This window comes from Rhinopithecus roxellana, chromosome 11 (assembly GCF_007565055.1).
Source record: "Rhinopithecus roxellana isolate Shanxi Qingling chromosome 11, ASM756505v1, whole genome shotgun sequence".
NCBI lineage: Eukaryota > Metazoa > Chordata > Mammalia > Primates > Cercopithecidae > Rhinopithecus > Rhinopithecus roxellana.
In genome coordinates this window covers 3,455,789-3,475,247 of record NC_044559.1, presented here as the reverse complement: position 1 = coordinate 3,475,247, position 19,459 = coordinate 3,455,789, and the positions used below count along the sequence as shown (strand labels likewise).

The following is a 19,459-nucleotide window of genomic DNA, read 5'->3' as shown; positions in this document are numbered from 1 at the left end:
ATTTATTATTATTTTTAGTCTGGTGGTAGCATCAGGTCCTTACTCTATCTCTTTTTATTAAAGAAAGAAGAAGGAAAATCTCCATCTTCAGACTCATTTCTCAGGAGTCCTGTGCTGTCAGGTGCAGGTGAGCATCCTGGAGAGGCATGGGGGCTAAGGGGTTAATGACACAGCTGCTCTCTCTTCCTCTGCCCTGCACAGCTTCAGTATTTCTCCAGTGGCTGTTGATAAAGGCATGTTAGCTGTGGGGACACTGCATAAAGGAGACATTCGGGGTGTCTGGGTATTTCCAGCCCAGCCCTGCGTCCATGCTGTCTGTGTGCCTGTGTCCCATGCTTGGTGCTTGTGCAAGAAGACTGGGGTGAGCAGGATGGAGCCCTTAGAGCTTGTGGCATGGCCCTGGTCCTCTTCCAGGAATGTCTGCTTGAGTCTGCCCACTGGGCTGCTCCTGCCCAGGCTCCAAGAGCCAACAGGGATTCTCCCTGCTCTGGGACCCTGCCTTGAACCCCTGGGTTGCATCAGGATCCTCCTGTTTCTGGCTGCTTCTTATATCCCCTGCACCACAGCCCTGCCCTTTTGCAGACCAAGATCTCCTAGAAAGAAGGGGCTATATCTCTACACGTGTTATGTGTGTCCAAGCTTTAGAGCCATGACTGCTGGCAAACAGTACGAGCTCAAGACCCATTGCTGTAGTCATCACTGGTAGGACAGTGGGAGACCAGCGAGGAGTTCTCACTTGAAGTAACCACAAAGAGGCCACGAAGTGGGCAGGCAAAGCCCAGACGTTGACTGGCATGCAAAACTCAGAGTGCTGGGAGGGAAGTCAGAAGGGACAGGACAAAGGGTCCAGGAAGCAGAGCCACTTGTAGAATCAGGATATGAAAGTAAAAGGTAACAAGTTGGAATAGTACACTGGGGTGGGCAGAAGACATATCAGGGAGGGCTGGAGTCTGAGAGGCTTCCTCGTGATAGCCAGGACTTCAGCTTTATTCTGAGAGCTCCAGTGTGAAGGGCCAGAGTGGGTTGTTGGGACAATCAGAAAAGCTGCCTGCATACACATTGCTGCTATCCCTGCCAGGCCAGTCTCTGAGAAGCTGATCTCCCCAGAAGCCAACCAGGCCTTTAGATAAACGCCACTGAGAGTTAACTGCCCTGGGCATCCACAGTTCTGAAGCTGCAGATGGAGACAGGCTCCAACTATTGTGTTGAGGTGGGAGACAAGGGGTAGAAAGAATCCGTGAATTATTGCTTGTGTGAGGCCATGCAATAGGTGTCATTCATCACTCACAGAGCTGTTGTCCAGAGACAGCTGACAGGGGACACAGGTATACAGATGGATGGATGGATGGTGAATGAATGAGTGGCGGATGAATAGCAAATGGATGAATGGTGAATGAGTGGGTGGATGGGTGGGTGAATGGGTGGATTTTTAGGTAGATGGATGGATGGTAGATGGGTGGCTAGATGGATGGATGGTAAAGAGATGGGTAGACGAATGACTGGTAGATGTATAAATGGATGGATGAATGGGTAAATGGATGGATAGATGGGTAGATGGATGGATAAATGGTGGATGGGTGGGTGAATGGATGGATGGCAAATGGGTGAATAGATGGATAGATAGATGGATAGATGGATGGTGGATGAGTAGATGGGTGGGTGGATGAATGGGTGAATGGATGGTGCTGGGGTCAGTGAGATGGGATGAAAAGAAGAGAGAACCTGCTGGAAAGGTCAATAAGAAAAGGTACAAAGTATCCTCACTTCACCTATCCCTTCACCTACATTCCCCTCCCAACAAGATGTCTCCATCCTCCTCACTGCCAAAGCCAGTAGGCTGGCCTCAACTTACCTTCTTTCTCCCCCTTTTCCACATGCTGCCAGCCACTTGTGCATTCCATCTTCTTAGACTCTGTTGTGTTTCTACCACCACTCTTTTGGCCTATATTCTCATAAGCTTTCCTTGGACTGCTTAAGTAGTCTCCTGACTAGTTACTCTCCCTGCTCTGGTCTCTTCTCCCTCTGCCCATCCACTACCCCTCCTAGAGCCATTCCCTTAGAATCTTAGAATGGCTTCCAATCTTCCATTGTTTTCCCCTAATAGAAACTGCAGAATGAGGTCTTGTAGCTGCTTCGTAATGCAACTTGGTTAGGCTGAATTACACTTCCCAGGATTCCCTTTTGTGTATCTTTCCTATAAGTCTGTGCCACAGGGAGATTCTTGGGGGGATTTGGGAGACATACATTGCTGCCTCACCTCATCATTGTGGACTCACCTCATCAGTGTGAAGCAGCAGCTGGGCCTGCCATTGTTCCACCTTCCCATGAAGCCTTGGGTAACTTCTTCAACTCCCGGACCAGGTGTGTGTGTGTGTGTGTGTGTGTGTGTGTGTGTGTGTGTGTGTGTTTAGCTTAATGATGAAGGGCCCTGGCTTCTGCAGGATTACCTTGTACCACCAAAACTAATCATCCCATTACCCAGCTAGAAACCCCAGACACCTGAGTGTACTGTCCGGTACTGTCCAGTACTGACAGTACTCCCCTGCCCAGTACTGTCAAGTGTTGTCCATTTTTCTTCCCAGTATCTCTTGAACCTCCTTTTCCCTCTATATTCTTATTTACTCAAGCCCTCAGGAAGGTCACCTGACCACCATTAGTCCCACTTTCATGCTATTTATTCATTCTATGAATAATATTTATTCACAAACAACTATTAAACATATATTATGTGCCAGTCATAATCCTAGGCACTGTGCAAAAGAGCTCTAACTTTAACCTTCCCCTTCCTCTCCTAATTCTAGTGGTGCTTAAATAATGAGCAAAGGGATAGTGGCAATAACGCCTGCAAGATCATGCCTATATCCTAATAAGAAAGGGGGTATGGGAAACTTGAAATAAAAAAGTAAAAGGCAGGACTTCCAGCTATGGCTAAATGATGAAGTCAGCAAATTCTCTCCTCAAAACACAACTATAAAGCTTGAAAAAACTGATAAAAACAACCATTTCTGTACTCTGGAAATTGACCAAAGACATGCAACAATCAGAAAAGCGCTTATGCTTGAAAAATTGCTAAACTTTGAGTAAGAACAGAACAAGTCTGCTTTGCACCGTTGTACTGTTTGTTAGGGCAATTCCTATCCCACTTTTCTAAGCTCAGTCCTCACAGAGGTTCTGTCAGAGTTGGGCATTGTCATAGGGAGTAGCAATTTTGCTGATGTAGTCCAAAGTTGCTTATTCAATTATGATTGTCAGTAGAACTGACAATATTGGCAGCTAGTGAATGGGGAGGACCAATGCTCAATTAGTCTGAGGTTGCAGTCAAGGTTGGGGCAAATATGTTCCTGGCTTGGACTGTATGCATGTGCAGTGGAGACCAAAGATGGCTCAAAGTATCCACACATTCTTGCCAACTCTAAGGCCAAGGGCATGTGCAGAGGTGACATGAAAGGTCCAACAAAAAGTAAAAGCCAAGGCAGTCTTGAAAACAACCTAAAATTCCATTAAGCTGAATGGAATTTCACTATGCAGTAACCTGAATCTATAGGAATAAATGAAAAACATGTGGGTTAATAAGAAGTTCTGATAAATGTATTTTTCCTTTTAACATCTTTTAAAGACATAGTATGTATAAAGCTATAATAGTATATTTTCGGGCTTATCATGTATAAATAAGTGTTATAAATGTTATATATGAACTTTGAGAATATTTCCCTACCCATGCACAGATCTGTTGGCAGAAAATAGAGGGTTTACTGGCTTATGGTTTGTATATGACATCTGTCTCATCATTGGCTGATTACTAAATTACACAGAAACAACAGTGACCCTTAGGAAGGCAGGTTTAAAGGTACAAGCAAGAATAAAGGCAAATATAACAGATATTAGTTGCTATGTTCTGTGAGGGAGACAAATTTCACAGATTTAGGCCAGGCAAGTTATTAAACAAATGAACAATTTAACAACAACATTAATCATGTGAGAAAATCAGAATTCAGGGTTCTTAAAATATGTTATCTAAAACGCCCAATTTCTAACAACCAAAAAACAAAAGAGAAGTACAAAGGAAAAGTGTGACTCATATGTAAAAAAAAAAAAAAAGTCAGTTGAAACTAACTCTTTGAGTATTGCCAGATTTTGGATTTAGCAGAGACTTTGAAATAGCTACTGTAAATATGTTTTTAAAAAACTTAAAGAAACATGATTAAAGAATTACGGGGACATAGGACAATAATAAATCAATACATAGAGAATTTCAATGAGATAGAAAATGTTTAAAACCAAACGGAAATTCTTGAATTGAACATTCAATAACTAAAATAAAAATTTGCTGAAGGAGCTCATCAGAAGACTTGAGGAAGGAGAAGAAAGAACAGGTGAATGTAAAGACAGACCTGTAGAAATTAACGAACTTGAAGAACACAAAACAATTTTAAAAATTGGAGCACAAAGAAAATACTTTCAGAGACCTGTAAAGCAACATAAAGCATGCCAACATATGTGTAATGCAAATCCCAGACAGAAGGAGACAAAGAAGAAAAAGACAGGAAAACTATTTGAAAAAGATAATTACTGACAACTTCCTAAATTTGATGAAAAACATTATTTTCATGTATAATTATCTCAAAGAATCCAAAGTAGGATAAATACAAAGAGATCTACACCTCAGCATATTAGGACAAACTCTTGAAAGTCAAAGAGAAAATCTTGAAGCAGCAAAAGGAAAACGTCTTGTTGCATGAAAGGGAGTACTATCACAATTAACAGTTGCCTTCTCATCTGAAACAGTGAAGGCCAGAAGTGGGAGGACATATTCAAAGTGCTGAAAGAAAAATACAAACTGTTAACTAAAAATTCTATATCAAAAATTACATCCTTCAAAATGAAAGCAAAATAAAGATTTTTCCAGAAAAACAAAGACAGAGTTGCTTGCTAGTTGATCTATGTTATAAGACATTAAAGGAAATTTTTTAAGCTGAGAGGAGTTTTACTATGCAGTAACTTGAATCTATAGGAATAAATGAAAAACATGTGGGTTAATCTGAAGGTCCCATAAATTTATTTTTCCTTTTAACATCTTTTAAAGACATAGTATGTATAAAGCCATAGTTATAACAGTGTATTTTTGGGTTTATCATATATAAATGTTATAAATGTTATATATGATAAGCCCAAAACAATAATAGCACAAAGGAAAATGGATAAAATGGAGCTGTCTTGGAGCAAAAGTTTCTACATTTTACTGGAATTAGATTAAGGTAAAATGCATATTGTAATCTCTATAGCAAACACTAAGACGACACAAAAATACAGTAAAAAATAGAAAAATTAAAATGGTATACTAGAAAATATCCATCTCACACAAAAGATGGTAAAAGAAAAACAGGAACAAAAAAGAGAAGACATATAGAAAACAGATTATAAAATGGCAAATGTAAATTCAAACGTATCAATAATTATATTAAATGTGAATGGTCTAAATACCTCAATGAAAATACAAAGACCATCTCCATAAAATGGCAAGATCCATTTGTATGTTGTCTAACATTATAGATTCAAAGACACAAACTGGTTAAAAGAAAAAGAATAGAAAAATACATGCCACACAACAGTAATCGTAAGACACCTGGAACTGGTCATGTTAATATATGGTAAAATAGACATTAAGAAAAGAAACATTCTGGGCCAGGTGTGGTGGCTTATGCCTGTAATCCCACCACTTTGGGAGGCTGAGGCAGGTGAATCACCTGAGGTCAGGAGTTGGAGACCAGCCTCAACAACATGGAGAAACCCCGTCTCTACTAAAAATACAAAATTAGCTGAGTGTGGTGGCACATGCCTATAATTCCAGCTACACGGGAGGCTGAAGCAGGAGAATCACTTGAACCTGGGAGGCAGAGGTTGCGGTGAGCCGAGATCATGACATTGCACTCCAGCCTGGGCAACAAGAGCAAAACTCTGTCTCAAAAAATAAATAAATAAATAAAAATAAAAATAAAAATAAACATTCTGAAAAAGAGGAACATTTAACAATGAAAAACAGTAACGGTATTAGGAAGTTATAACAATTATAAATGTATGGAGATAACATGAGAGCCCCAAAATGCATGAAGCAAAAACAGACAGTATTGAAGGAGAAACAAAGGACTAATTACAGTTGGAGATTTCCAGATCCCAATCTCAATAATTGATAGAGCAACTAGACTGAATATCAGCAACTATATAGAAGTCTTGAACAACAGTATCAACTAATCTGACCCAATCAACATACATAGGGCACTCCTCACAATGACTACAGAATATACATTATTTTCAAGTATATTTAGAATATTCTCTGGGAGAGACCTATGGTAGGCCATAAAACAAGTCCTGATCAATTTAAAAATTTAAATCATACAAAGTACATTATCTATCTTGGAATTAAATCAGAAATAACAACAGAAAGAAATTTTGGAAACCCTCAAATATTTGGAATTTGAACAACACACTACTAAATCACCCACATGTCACACAGGAAATCAGAAGGGAAGTTGGAACATATTTTGAATGGAATGAAAATGAAAAACAATATGCCAATATTTATGGTATACAGCGAAATCACTATAAGGAAATCTATAGCTTTAAACACCTATATCAGAATATAAGGGCTCAAATCAATAAGCTAAGCTTTCACGTCAAGAAACTAGAAAAATTAGAAAGTAAATCTAAATCAAGCAGAAAAAGAAATAATAAAGAGAAATAAAATGAAATAAAAAATCAATGAACTAGAAAACAGTAAAACATTAGAGAAAATCCATGAAACCAAAAGTTAGCTTGTTGAAAAGATTAATAAAATGGAAAAGCTTTTATCCGGACTGACCAAGAATAAAAAATCAGTAATGAAAAAGTGGACATAATATCAACTCAACTGAAATTAAAAAGACTTTTCAAAGAACACTATGAACAACTTTATGCCAACAAAGACAGAAATAATCATACATATACATGCATGTGCCCCCACCTCCTGCTAGAGACATATAAATAGATATAACACCAATGCTTCACAACATCTTTCAGAAAATGAGGAGAGAACACTTTCCAACTCATTCTATGAGGCCAGTATTACCTTGATATTAAAGCTAGACAAAGACCTCTGACAAAAAGAAAACTACAGTGCTAATATCCCTCATTAACACATATAAAAATGCTCAAGAAAATATTAGCAAAGTAAACTCTGCAAGATATAAAAAGGATTACACACCATGACTCAATGGGATTTATCCCAGGAATGCAACATTAGTTTGACACCTGAAAAAATCAATTAATGTTGTGCATCTATTATACATCTGTATATTTTACTAATACAAATAGAATAAAGGACAAAACCCATATAATCATCTAATGGATGCAGAAAATCATCTGACAAAATCCAATAGCCATTCATGATTTTAAAAAAACAACAACTCTCAACAAACTAGGAGTAGAAGGGAAATTAGTTAATATGTTAAGGAGTATCTGTGACAAACCCAGAGACCAATATCATATGTAACCATGAAAATACTGAATGCTTTCCCCTTAAAATAAGGACAAAGGCAGAGATAGCCACTTTCTCCACTTCTAGTCAACAATATACTGTATTATTCCATCCAGTACAATAGACAATGAGAGAAAAAGGGGAAAAAGAGGGTCAGGAGAGGGAAGGAGAGAAAGAGAGATAGAGATAAATTTAAAGCCAGATTGGAAAGGAAGAAGGAAATCTGTCTTTATCTGCAGAGGATATGATACTGTATTTGGAAAATTATCACAAAAATTAATTTAAAAAACTGCTAGAACTAATAAGTTTTTCAAAGTCTCAGGATACAAGATGGACATAGCAAAAACTAATTGTATACCTACACCACACATCAGCAACAAAAACTCCATAAATGAAATTAAGAAAACAACACCATTCACAATAGTATCAAAAAGAATAAACTATTTAGAAATAAATTTAACAATGATGTGAAGACATGCATAAAACACTTCTGAGAGAAGATAAAGAAGATATAAATAATTAGAAGTACATTTCTTTCTTCATGAAGTTAAAGAATCAATATTGCAGGATGGCAATTATCTTCCAATGAATCTACAAATTCAAGGTGATTCCTATCAAAATCTCAGAAACCTTTTATGGGGTGGAGAAATTGGCATGCTAATTTGAAATTTTATATAAAAACACAAAGGGCCCAGAATAGGCAACATAATTTTGTAAAAGGATAAAGTTACAGACTACCTATTTTTACATTTTCTCCAAAGTTACAGTAATCAAGATAGTATGGTATAGGCACAAAGACAGGCTACAGGTCAATAGAATATAATTGAGAATCCAGAATTAAACCTCAATATTTGTGGCTAGTTGATAGTTCAAAAAGGAGGTTGGGCAATTCAGTGGGGAAAGGAAAATCTTTTAACAAATGGTGTTGGGACAATTGACTATCCATAAGCAAAACTGCAGCAGCAGTAACAACAACAACTAAAACCCTTCGAAAAAACAAGCAACAGAACAACCCTTTGACTTTACCTCATACTATATACAAAAATTAACTCAAAATGGATCTTAGCTCTAAATGTAGATGCTAAAACTATACAACTTCTAGAAACAAACACAGGAGAAAGTGTTTGTGATGTTAGGTTAGGCGGACTCTTAGATATCACAACAAAAGCATGATTCATAAAAGAAAAGATAGAAAAACTGAACTTCAACAAAATTAAGATATTTTGCACTTTAAAATTTAAGTACACCATTAAGAAAATTAAAAGTCAAGCCACAGACTAGGAGAAAATATAGGCAAATTATATATCTGATAATAGATTTGTATCTAGAACATGTAAACATTCTTACGACTCTAATAAGACAGACAACCTGATTTAAAAATGGGCAAAAAATTTAAATAAGCATGTTACCAAAGAAGACATACAAACAGGCCAGGTGTGGTGGTTTATACTTGTAATCCCAACACTTTGGGAGGCCGAGGGGGATGGATCACTTGAGGTCAGGCGTTTGAGACCAGCCTGGCCAACATGGTAAAACCCCATCTCTACTAAAAATACCATAACTAGCTGTGCATGGTGATGGGCGCCTGTAATCCCAGCTACTCAGGAGGCTGAGGCAGGAGAATTGCCTGAACCCGGAGACAGAGGTTGCATTGAGCCAAGATCACACCAATTGCACTCCACTCTGGGCGACAAGAACAAAACTCAGTATCAGAAAAAAAAAAAAAAAAAAAAAAAAAAAAAAGAAAGAAATAAAAAGACATACAAATGGCTAATAAGCACAGGAAAGTACATTCAACATCATTAATGGTTAAGCAAATGCAAATCAAATCCCCAATAAAATGCCACTTTACACCCACTAGGATGACTGTAATAAAACAATAGCAAGTGTTGGTGAGGATATGGAAACATTAGGACCCTTATGTGTGAGGTGGGATTGTAAGATGGTGGGAATGTAAAATGGTACAGATATTTCAGAAAACATTTTGACAGTTTCTTAAAAATTAAACATAAACCTACCATATGACCCAGCAAGAGAAATGAAAGCATGAGTTCACAGAAACACATGCATGGGAGTGCTAATATTAGCAGCATCATTCATAATAAACCCAATCCAAAAACAACCCAAAAGTTCATCAATGGGTGAGTGGAGAAACAAAATGTATATCCCTACAAGGGAGTATTACTCAGCGACAAAGGAACACACTGATCACTGATTCACACGAGAACATGAATGACCCTCAAAACCTTATGGTACATGAAAGAAGCCCAATGCAACACACTACACAGCTTATGCTTCCATTTATAGAAAATGCCCAGAACAGGCACATTTATGAAGACAAAAAGCAGATAAATGGTTTCCTTGGGCTGGGGTTGGGAGGGAGGATCAGTTGCAGATGGGCTTGAGGGAATTTCTTGAGGTGCTGGAAATGCCCTAAAACTGGATTGTAATGATAGTTTTACAACTCTATGAATGTAGTTAAAATAATTTAGCTGTGAACCTCAAATGGGTGAATTTTATTGCATGTAACTTACATATCAATAAGGCTGTTAAAATACATAGAATATGATAATAACCAATGCTATGAAGAAAAAAACTGGGAAAGGAGTATGGGAAGGCAGGGTGGGGTTTCAATTAGTGTGGTCATTAAAACCTCCAGGCCCCCAGGATGTGGTAGGACTGCTCTTCCTGGGCCCCTTGCAGGTGATTGGGGCAGTGATTAGCGTGGGACAGTTGTGAGCAGAGTGTGATGTGTATTCCTTCCAGACTGAGGATTTAACTGCTGACATGAGACCATTCATGAGCTCACTATTTCTCGGGCCTCTGGTCTGGCAGCGTCAGCCTGGGTCTTTGAGTCACTGTGATTGACAGGGCAGGATCCACTCCTCAACTCACCCAGGTGACCTGTGACCCAGTGGTTGTGTAACTCATCCCATTCAGACTCACCCAGGTGGTCAGAGAAAGCCTTAATAAAAGCTTTGGGTAAAAATCTGAAGGAGGTGAGTCTGTAGGCCAGACGACTGTCCTGGGGAACAATGGTCCAGAGTGGGCAGAGCATGCAAACACCAGAGCAGCAGGGAGGCTGGCACTGCTGGTGCAGAGCAGGGGCAGCGGGGTGGGGGAGTGTGGGGCACTTGGCAGGAGATCCTTCAATGAGCAAGGCAGGTGCCAGGGGAGGGCAGGCAGCCCAGAGAGGTGCGATAAGTGGCCTGGACATCTGTGTGGATGTGTTGAGCAACATGGATGCCCATAGGTGTGACAGTGCTGATTGGATTTAGGTTCAAAGAGTCTTGCTCGGTGTAGTATGGAGAGATGGAAGGGCCAAGGGTGGGAAGAAGAAGAGCAATGGGGAGGATCCTTTGCAAAGATCCAGGTGACAGCTGACCTCTCACTGCGCTGCCATGTGATTATTCCTATTGATTATTCCTATGAACATTCTCATCAGATCAGTCCTGTGCTTATAACCATCAATAGCTCCCTATGGCTCACAAGAACAAGTCCAAGTTTCTCAATACAGCATCCACCTACCATTCCTCCCTTATTAACCCATTCCAACCACTTCAGTGCCCCTCTTTCTGAGTCTCCTATTCTCCCAGAACACAGTCATGCCCCCCTACCTGGGTTCTCACAGTCCCCTTACATCCCTGCCAGCAGTGGGGGAGAGAGTATTCTCTGGGAAAGGCCAAGGTGAGGACAGCCACAGAGTCAGGGAGGCATGGGAGAGGGTTTCGAAGGAGCCTCCCTCCCCCAGGCTGCTCCCAGCCTTGGTCCTGACGTTAGCGTGCAGGTCAGGGATTTGGGGATTTGCAGGAGTGGTTGGATTCAGAGACGCCTTCTCCTTCTCTTTGGACACTCTGGCTGGGTATGGGCAGAGGCCACTGTCTTTCTCTCCACTGTGATCCCGAGGCACAGTGGCTCCTTGGGGTGGGGAGTGCCAGGAGGGTCAGACAGGGAGAAGCCAGCAGTCCTGGGAGACAACCAGGCAGACCAGCGGTCTGAAGCTTGGGAGCTGAAGAGAAAAGAGGCTGCAGATGGTCCTGCTGGCAGGAGAGTTCCCTAGGAGGAACTGAGGCCCACAGTGATGGAGCTGAGTGTGCTGCTCACTGCTGGGTGAGACCTTTAGCATAGAACTCACCAAGTGAGAGGTCAAGAGGCTCACCACGGCTCTTGCTGGAGGGAAAGTGCTGGTAGGTTCTCTATGTGGCAAGATTGTGGACAAAGTGAAGAAATGAAGCATAGCAGTACAATTTAATCTGTAAGAACCTTTCATTTGTCCTCAATCCCTGAAAATGTCAGTTAAAAGCAAACTTAAGTTTCTCCATAATCTCCATTAGCTGAGAAAGACAGAGGGAAGAAGGGAGGGAGGGAGGGAGGGAGGCGAGAGACAGGAGAGAGAGAGAGAGAGAGAGAGAGAGAGAGAGAGAGAGAGAGAGAGAGAGAGAGAGAGAGAGAGAGAGAGAGACTGGGAGGTGGCAGGTGGAGGGAAGAAAGAGAAACACACAGAGGTGCTGAGAGACCAAGGATGGGGAGGAGAAGCCCCTCCCCCTGTGCTGGAGACTTTTTTTTTTTTTTTCCTGGAGCCTGTCATGAAATGGCATTTTCAGTCCATTTTTACAGAGTTGTCAAAGAGTTCGAGGTTAGGTAATCATTTACAAATTAATCCAGTGTCAAAAGGAATGAATGTGGATGAACCTTGGAAAAATTATACTAAGTGAAAGAAGCCAGACACAAGCCTTCATAAAAGGATACATAATTGCATGAGTCCATTTACATAACAAATCCAGAATTGGAAAATCCATGGAGGCAGAACACAGATCAGTGTTTGCCTGGGGTGGAGAAGAGGGAGCAACCTCTTAATAAGTACAAGGTGATGGAAAAATTTTGGAATTAAATGGAGCTGGTGGTTGCACAACATTGTGAGTGTATGAATTGCCACTGACTTTTACACTTCAAAATGGTTAATTTCATGTTATGTACATTTCATCTTGATAAAGACATTAATTCAATCAAATTCATTAAGTTCAGGTATGTCATGCAATATGTCCTCTGTCCCTTTCTCAAAGGATTTGTACCTATGCTATGAATCCGGGGAAGAATTTATTTCATCATAGAAATCTGATGGCTGGAACCTCCTACAAAAGCAAGTGACTGTTCCTTCCAAGTCATATAATGCAATAAACCCAGCACAGGGAAAATAATAACTGGAGATATTAGGTATCAGGCTTGAACAGAGTTAAAGGCTAATCTCAGCTGCTCCCCCACCCCCTATTTTCTCCTGTGGAAAGCGAGATCTAGGGAAGTGGACAGTGTGAGAAGTGTCTGCAGCACAAGGCCAGCCCAGGGGCTGGCTTCTAGCCCACTCCATTCTTCATGAACACAGAGCTTTACTCCTCACCCCATGAATATCTACTCAGACCACAGCAAAGGGGCTCTGTGGAATCTGAGCCTACCCTGGGCTTGGTCCGCTGCATCCTGAACCTGGTAGCACATTATATTACATCACCTGGGACTTTAAAAATATGCTGATATGTTGGATTCATCCAAGACCAATTAAACCTGCATCTCTGGAGGGGGAGCCTGGGGATTTTTAAATGCACCTTGGGTGATTTTAATGTGGAGGTTGAGGTCCATGACTGCATTTTACCCACTAGCTTCTAGAATTTCCAATCTTTACCAGTCCTGGAGGGGCTCAGGCAACATCTCATACCTGAGCCCATCAGGTCATGCATGTGATCTGACTAGCAACTGCCAACCATCACCTACACAGCCCATGTAGCCAGCACCTGCACAACCCACCCAATCATCACCTGCATAGTCCACCCAGCCAGCACCTGCACAACCCACCCAGTCAACACCTGCACAACCCACCCAACCAGCACCTGCACAACCCACCCAGTCAGCACTTGCATAGTCCACCCAGCTAGCACCTGCACAACCCAGCCAATCATCACCTGCACAACCCACCCAATCATCACCTGCATAGTCCACCCAGCCAGCACCTGTATAGCCCACCCAGTCAGCACCTGCAGAGCCCACCCAACCAGCACCTGCACAACCCACCCAGTCAGCACCTGCAGAGCCCACCCAGCCAGCACCTGCACAACCCAGCCAATCATCACCTGCAGAGCCCACCCAACCACCACCTGCACAACCTCCCCAGTCAGCACCTGTATAACCCACCCAATCCTCACCTGCAGAGCCCACCCAACCAGCACATGCACAACCCACCCAGTCAGCACCTGCACAACCCAGCCAATCATCACCTGCATAGTCTGCCCAGCCAGCACCTGCACAACCCACCCAATTCTCACCTGCAGAGCCCACCCAACCAGCAACTGCACAACCCACCCAGTCAGCACCTGCACAAGCCACCGAATCCTCACCTGCATGTCTCACCCAGTCAGTGCCTGCACAATCCATCAATTCATCACCTGCATAGTCCATCCAGCCAGCACCTGCACAACCCACCCAATCCGCACCTGCAGAGCCCACCCAACCAGCAACTGCACAACCCACCCAGTCAGCACCTGCCTGTGACCCACATGCATAACCTAGCCAATCCTTACCTGCACAGCCCACCAAAACAGCACCTGCCTGTGACCCAAACAGACAGTCATCCCACTTGATCTAACAGTTATCTCCCAGGCACTTTACTGAGGGACGCAAACAGACAGTCATCCCATTTGGTCTAATAGTTACTTCCCAGACACTTTACTGAGGATTACTGAGGTGTCCTCACTATTTCTCTACTAGCCCCTCGGCTGGATCCTTTCCAAGCAGGGACACAGAATAGCATTCAGCTGCACACAGCTTTCCCCTGTGAAGACTTGCCGACTGCCCCAGCGGTCCTTAGACATAGGGGTCCTTACAGACTCTGAATGCAATCAGAACCCTGAGTCAATAGATCCCAGGACCCCGAAGCCTCTGTTTTTCAGGCAGACACAGAGCAGCTGCATTAGTTCAGGGGTGGGGGTTGTGCCATCAGCCATTGCCAGGAGCTGAAGGAGGTCAGAACCCTGACCACAGATGCTGCCTGATGCTCTCAGCCACAAGACCAAGACAGCCTCCAAGGACCCCATCCTCAAGCAAGAAGTCAAATGCAAAGGTAATCATTTCCCACATAGAACATAACAAAATTCTTACTGAAATATCTGGCTGCAAACGTCCTCCTTTTGCTGGAAGCTGTCGGCAGCATAATGAAGCTGGCAGTCTGTGCAAATTTCTTCTGTATCCTTTTTATAAAGAACCAACCACATCCTCAAGCAGACAAGCTAATTCCTGTTTTCCAGTAACAGGAGATCCACATCTATAGAAAAGAAATATATTTAGAATGCCCTTTATCTGGTATTTTCTTGGATTTTAAACAAGAAGCCTTGCTGTGAGGAATTAATTCATTAAGCATAAGTGCATCTAGGGATCTTGGAATGGCCTTGAGCAAGTCATGGGGTCTTGGGGTATCAGTTCCTCAAATCTGTAAAATGGGAACGATAGTGACAACCACTTCTCAGAACAGAGGATTGAGAAGTGGAAAGAAGGGGCTTTGTGAGCAAAGCCCTCAGCACACATCAGATGCTATATTTGGTTTTTTTCCGTGAGCTGACCTGGATTTAAGGGGAGCTGGGTTTCCAGAAAGCCTTAGAAATAAGTACAAAGGACACTGCAAATTTGCAGCATGACTTCCAGGATGCATTATGGTCTTCGACTGGTGGGCACAGCAGTCCTGTTAGTGGGAAGAGCAAATTCCACAGAGGGACAAAGTCCAAGAACACCCCATGTGAGACCCTCACCAGGCACACAGGCTGCTCATGGCATGGCTTCTCCACTCCATTTCTGGAAATTTAGCATCATTACAGCATAATTTACAGTTGTGGAGAATCAAAAAGAAAAATCCCGATTATGAAACAGCCAAGCGATGTTTATGGAGCCATCAACATCATTGACATAGTGGTCCTGGCAGTCTAAGGCAAAGGCAGGCTCCAAGGCGGTGGATACAATGTTATCTAAATGAGGGCAGCATTGATTCAGGTGGAGCAGTGACTCCTGGGAGGGCATGCACCTGAATTTTCTTCCCAGCACCCTCCTTGTCTCCTCTGCTCTATTGAGCTTGCATCACGTTTATTGACAGTGACGTGAAACACCTTTCAATTGCAGAGAGCATGAAAGCAGTTAAAACCCAATCACTGCTATAAAGATAAAACAAGCATAGCTAGTGCTCAGTGGCTCAGTGCAGGGTAGATCCTTCCTACACCTGGGCTTGGGGGTGCAGGAATTGGGGCTGTCACCACTGCAGGAGGGTAGAACCTGGGCTGCCGGACAGTGCTCAGTGGGCAGTGTTGGGGGAATGTCATCTTGGCCCATGCCTTGGTGGTCTGTGGACAGTTCCTGCTGCTAATGTTCTCAGAAGGGAGCGTTGGACAGTACGGAGAAGGGGGCCAACCTGAGCCTCTGGGGAGTGACCAGGGACAGTTAGGAGTGGAAGGAGGCAGCAGTCAAGCACTCAACTGCTTGAAGAGAGCAGCAAGGGCCAAAACCCAAGGTGCCAGCATGTCCTTGCCACAAAGTAAGCAGTAATTTGGGTTGCAAAGGCCGGAGTGCAAGGCTAATAAGAGCCCATAGGTACACAGGCAGAGAGGAGTGAGAGCAAGCCCATCCCACGACCTGGTGTACAGGGGGATTTGGAACTAAAAACTCTAGGACCAAGTCCAGGTTTTCCTTTTTCGAGTGCTGGGAATTTAGACATGGGCTAGATTTAGCAAAAAAAGGTATAGGATGCCCAGTTAGTTTTGCAGTGTAACTGTTCTAAATATTGCATGGGACATAATACCTGCTAAAAAGGTATGCATAGTTGACCTGAAACACTATTCAGATTTAACTGGGTGTCTGTATTTTATCTGGCAACCTTATACCTTCTAAATATCCATTTTCTCTTTGATCAAAAAAGCTAATACCGCCAGGTAAGAAACTTTCAACTGCAGACAACAAGAAAGCCAGTTAAAAAGAGGGGATTTATTGGTTCCTTGAGTAGGAAAGCCCTCATAATGTGGACTTCAGGCATGACTGGATCCAGCAGCTTGGCAATGTTAACAAAATCTGGTTTTTTTTTTTTTTTCCAGTTCTCCTGTTTGCTTCTGGAATGCCTGCTTCATTCTCAACAAAATCCCCTCATTATTAAAAAATGCTGGACACCAGCTCGCTTCAGGAACTAATACTCTTTCTTTCACGACCAAGACAAAGAAAGAGCCTATCTTCCAGTGTCTCTCAGAAGTGCTGGGAAACTGCCACTCCCTACTCTTCCAAGCTTCTCTTCTGGCCTCATGGCCTTGGTTGGGCCACTCACTCATCCCTGAACCACCCAAACCAATACAATGTGCTGATTGACTGAAGCCAACCTGGTCTTATACCAGGCATAGGGTGGGTTGGCTTCGTAAAAGCCACCTCAGCTGGTATGGAAAAGAGGTGGATGCTAGAGTGGATGCCAGCCACTGCAACCAAGGGTGGGGAGAAGGGCTCCAAAATACAGTGCCCACAGTGAGGTTGCGCTAAGGATAAGATACATGAGACCATCCCACTGGTGTGGTGTGTGTGTGAGTGTGTGCTGTGTGAGAGGAGAGAGAGGGAGAGAGAGACAGAGGAAGAGGGGGAATGTTAGTTCCTCTCCTTGGACATGCTGATTCCTTCCTTCCTTCCTTCCTTCCTTCCTTCCTTCCTTCCTTCCTTCCTTCCTTCCTTCCTTCCTTCCTTCCTTCCTTCCTTCCTTCCTTCCTTCCTTCCTTCCTTCCTTCCTTCCTCCTCCCTCCCTCCCTCCCTCCCTCCCTCCCTCCCTCCCTTCCTTCCTTCCTTCCTTCCTTTCTCTTTCTTTTCTTTCTCTCCTCCCTTCCTCCCTTTCTCCCTCTCTTTCTTTCTTTCCTCTTGGCCAGGTCCGTGATCCAATTTCCTTCCTGGTCTCGGGCCCCTCCCCCGAGAGGCAGTGAACTGGGCCTGTGTGCCCGGACAGGTCCCTGCTCCTCACTGACCTCCATCCACACCATGGAGAGTGGATGTGTGTGTGTGCTGGGTGGGGGGGGGGGGGGGACGCTGCATCAGGAGACCTCTGGTTAGGGAAGTTTTATTAGGAACCACCTCTGTGACCTTTACCAACCTCAGCCAATAGTGGTGACAAGGTCCTACAGCGTGGGCCTCTCCTTTAGGAGGCTTGGGGACAGAGCTCTGCCCACCAGCTGGACAGTGACCTCAGGGGGGTAAGGGACAGGAGACTGCTCTCCAGACTCTCACCCCAGCCCTCGCCTTTCCCTCACCCACCTTTCTTTGCAGCAAGTTCAAATGCAGGTCATGCACCAGCTAAGCGGGCACAGCTGGGCACAGTTCCCGGGGCCTGCCGGGCAGCGCTGGGAAGGGCGGCAGAGAGCGCGGGCTGGACGCTTGTCTCGGAATGACTCAGCCAGGAGCAGCCGCCGCTCGCATGGGCCACGCAGCAAACGGGCGCCCTGTGGGGGCTGGAGAGGCCAGGTCTTCTGGAACCAGGCCAGCGCACCCTGCCCGGGCGTCACCCCACCACGGACAATCGCAATGACAGTCAGCACTTCTCAGCACACTGTGGATCACACGCGTTAGCCTGGTACCTGGCTGTGCCCCGAGGTGGGCATCACGGTGGGACTGGGAGGCACTCCAGTCACAGGCTTCACCAGGGCCGAGGTGGCGACGAAAACCCGTCTCTCGGGCGTGGCAGTGGCCTGGCCACGTGCGCGTCAGGACTTGCACCCACATCTCCCGCCAGCGGTGAGCGGGGCCTCCAGCAGAGCGGGCGGGGCTGCTCACCTGGAACCAGGGCCTGGCGTCTCCTCCCCCGCCTCGGCCGCCCGGGGCCTGCCTGGAGCTCCTTTCTCGCCGCCCGGCGGCAGCTCCTGAGCTCTCGGCCCGCTCCTTTAGCCCCGCAGGCTCCCTGGCCATGACCCTGCCCCCGGCCTCCGTGTGATTAGAGGGCGAGCAGGGCTGGGGATATGCAGCCAGGGCCCCGCATCCTCAGGCAGGACCAAGCTCCCGGCTACTCGACGCCTCTGTGTGGGGGGGGGGGGCGGAAAATGCGGCGCGGCGGGCGGTCCCCGCGAGTCGAGAGCCTGAAGCAGCTGGGTCGGGGATGGCCCGGCGAGGCTGACCCCTGCCGGGCAGCGCGGGTGGCGCCGCGGGCGGAGGCGACCTTCCTGGGCCCTGGTGCACGGCGCCCCCTGGCGGGCATCGAGGACGCAGCCTCCTGAGCACCTGGAGCGCTCGCCGCGCCTTCCCTCCTGGCTTCTGGTTACCCAAGCTCATCTCGCCCCAGCCTCATCTGTAGCTCACCGTCCTGTGCGCCCCTTGCTGCTGGCAGAGGCATGTGGGATTTCGAGGATTTTCTCTACTGAGTCTTCCTCGGAGTAGGTGAATTCTGCATAGCTGGCCCAATTCTGTGTCTTAAGTATGGGGAGAAAGTGGGGGCTGGAGAAATCACTAGCAGGGGAGGAGCCCTGAGGTTGCCGAGGGGGATCGCTGCCACTTCCCAAGGCTCCCACACCACCCAAATCTCCCCCACTTCATAGACTGGGAAACTACGGTCACAAAGGGTCAGTGCATTCCCCAAGGTCCCAGAGCCACACACAGCATGGCTGGCATTTGAAAGTCAAAGCAGAGGAAGCAGGCAGGTGGCTCTTCTTGAATTGGCTTTCGGAGTCTGTGTTGGGCAGAGAGATCCTTCCCCGAGAAGGAAGTGGCCTCCTACTCACTTGGGTTCAGCGTCCAGGTTCACCTGGACTCATCTGCAGTCTTGTCCTTGACAAAGGCAGGGTGATTGGCCATGCGCTGATGGCCTTGGAGAGCCTGATTCAGCCTTTGGGCAGAGCTGGGTCAGTCCAGCCTCAGGGTCATCACTCACCCTAAGCATTGTGGTAACCTCTGGCCTGCCCCTGGAGACCCCAGGTG

The 19,459-nt window shown here is 45.0% G+C and overlaps 1 protein-coding gene across 1 annotated transcript in view; it reads right to left on the bottom strand.

Annotated features, from left to right (window-relative positions):
• Positions 1-18,566, bottom strand: part of ARHGAP22 (Rho GTPase activating protein 22) — a 216,395-nt gene extending 197,829 nt beyond the window's left edge. Inside the window, exons 1-2 of the mRNA XM_030941412.1 lie at positions 18,326-18,566; positions 14,654-14,816 (exon numbers count right to left, since the gene is read on the bottom strand). Coding sequence (XP_030797272.1) covers positions 14,654-14,705 — 52 coding nt within the window. The 5' untranslated portion in view covers positions 14,706-14,816; positions 18,326-18,566. The remainder of the gene's footprint in view (positions 1-14,653; positions 14,817-18,325) is intronic.
• Between the last annotated feature and the right edge of the window lie 893 nt (positions 18,567-19,459).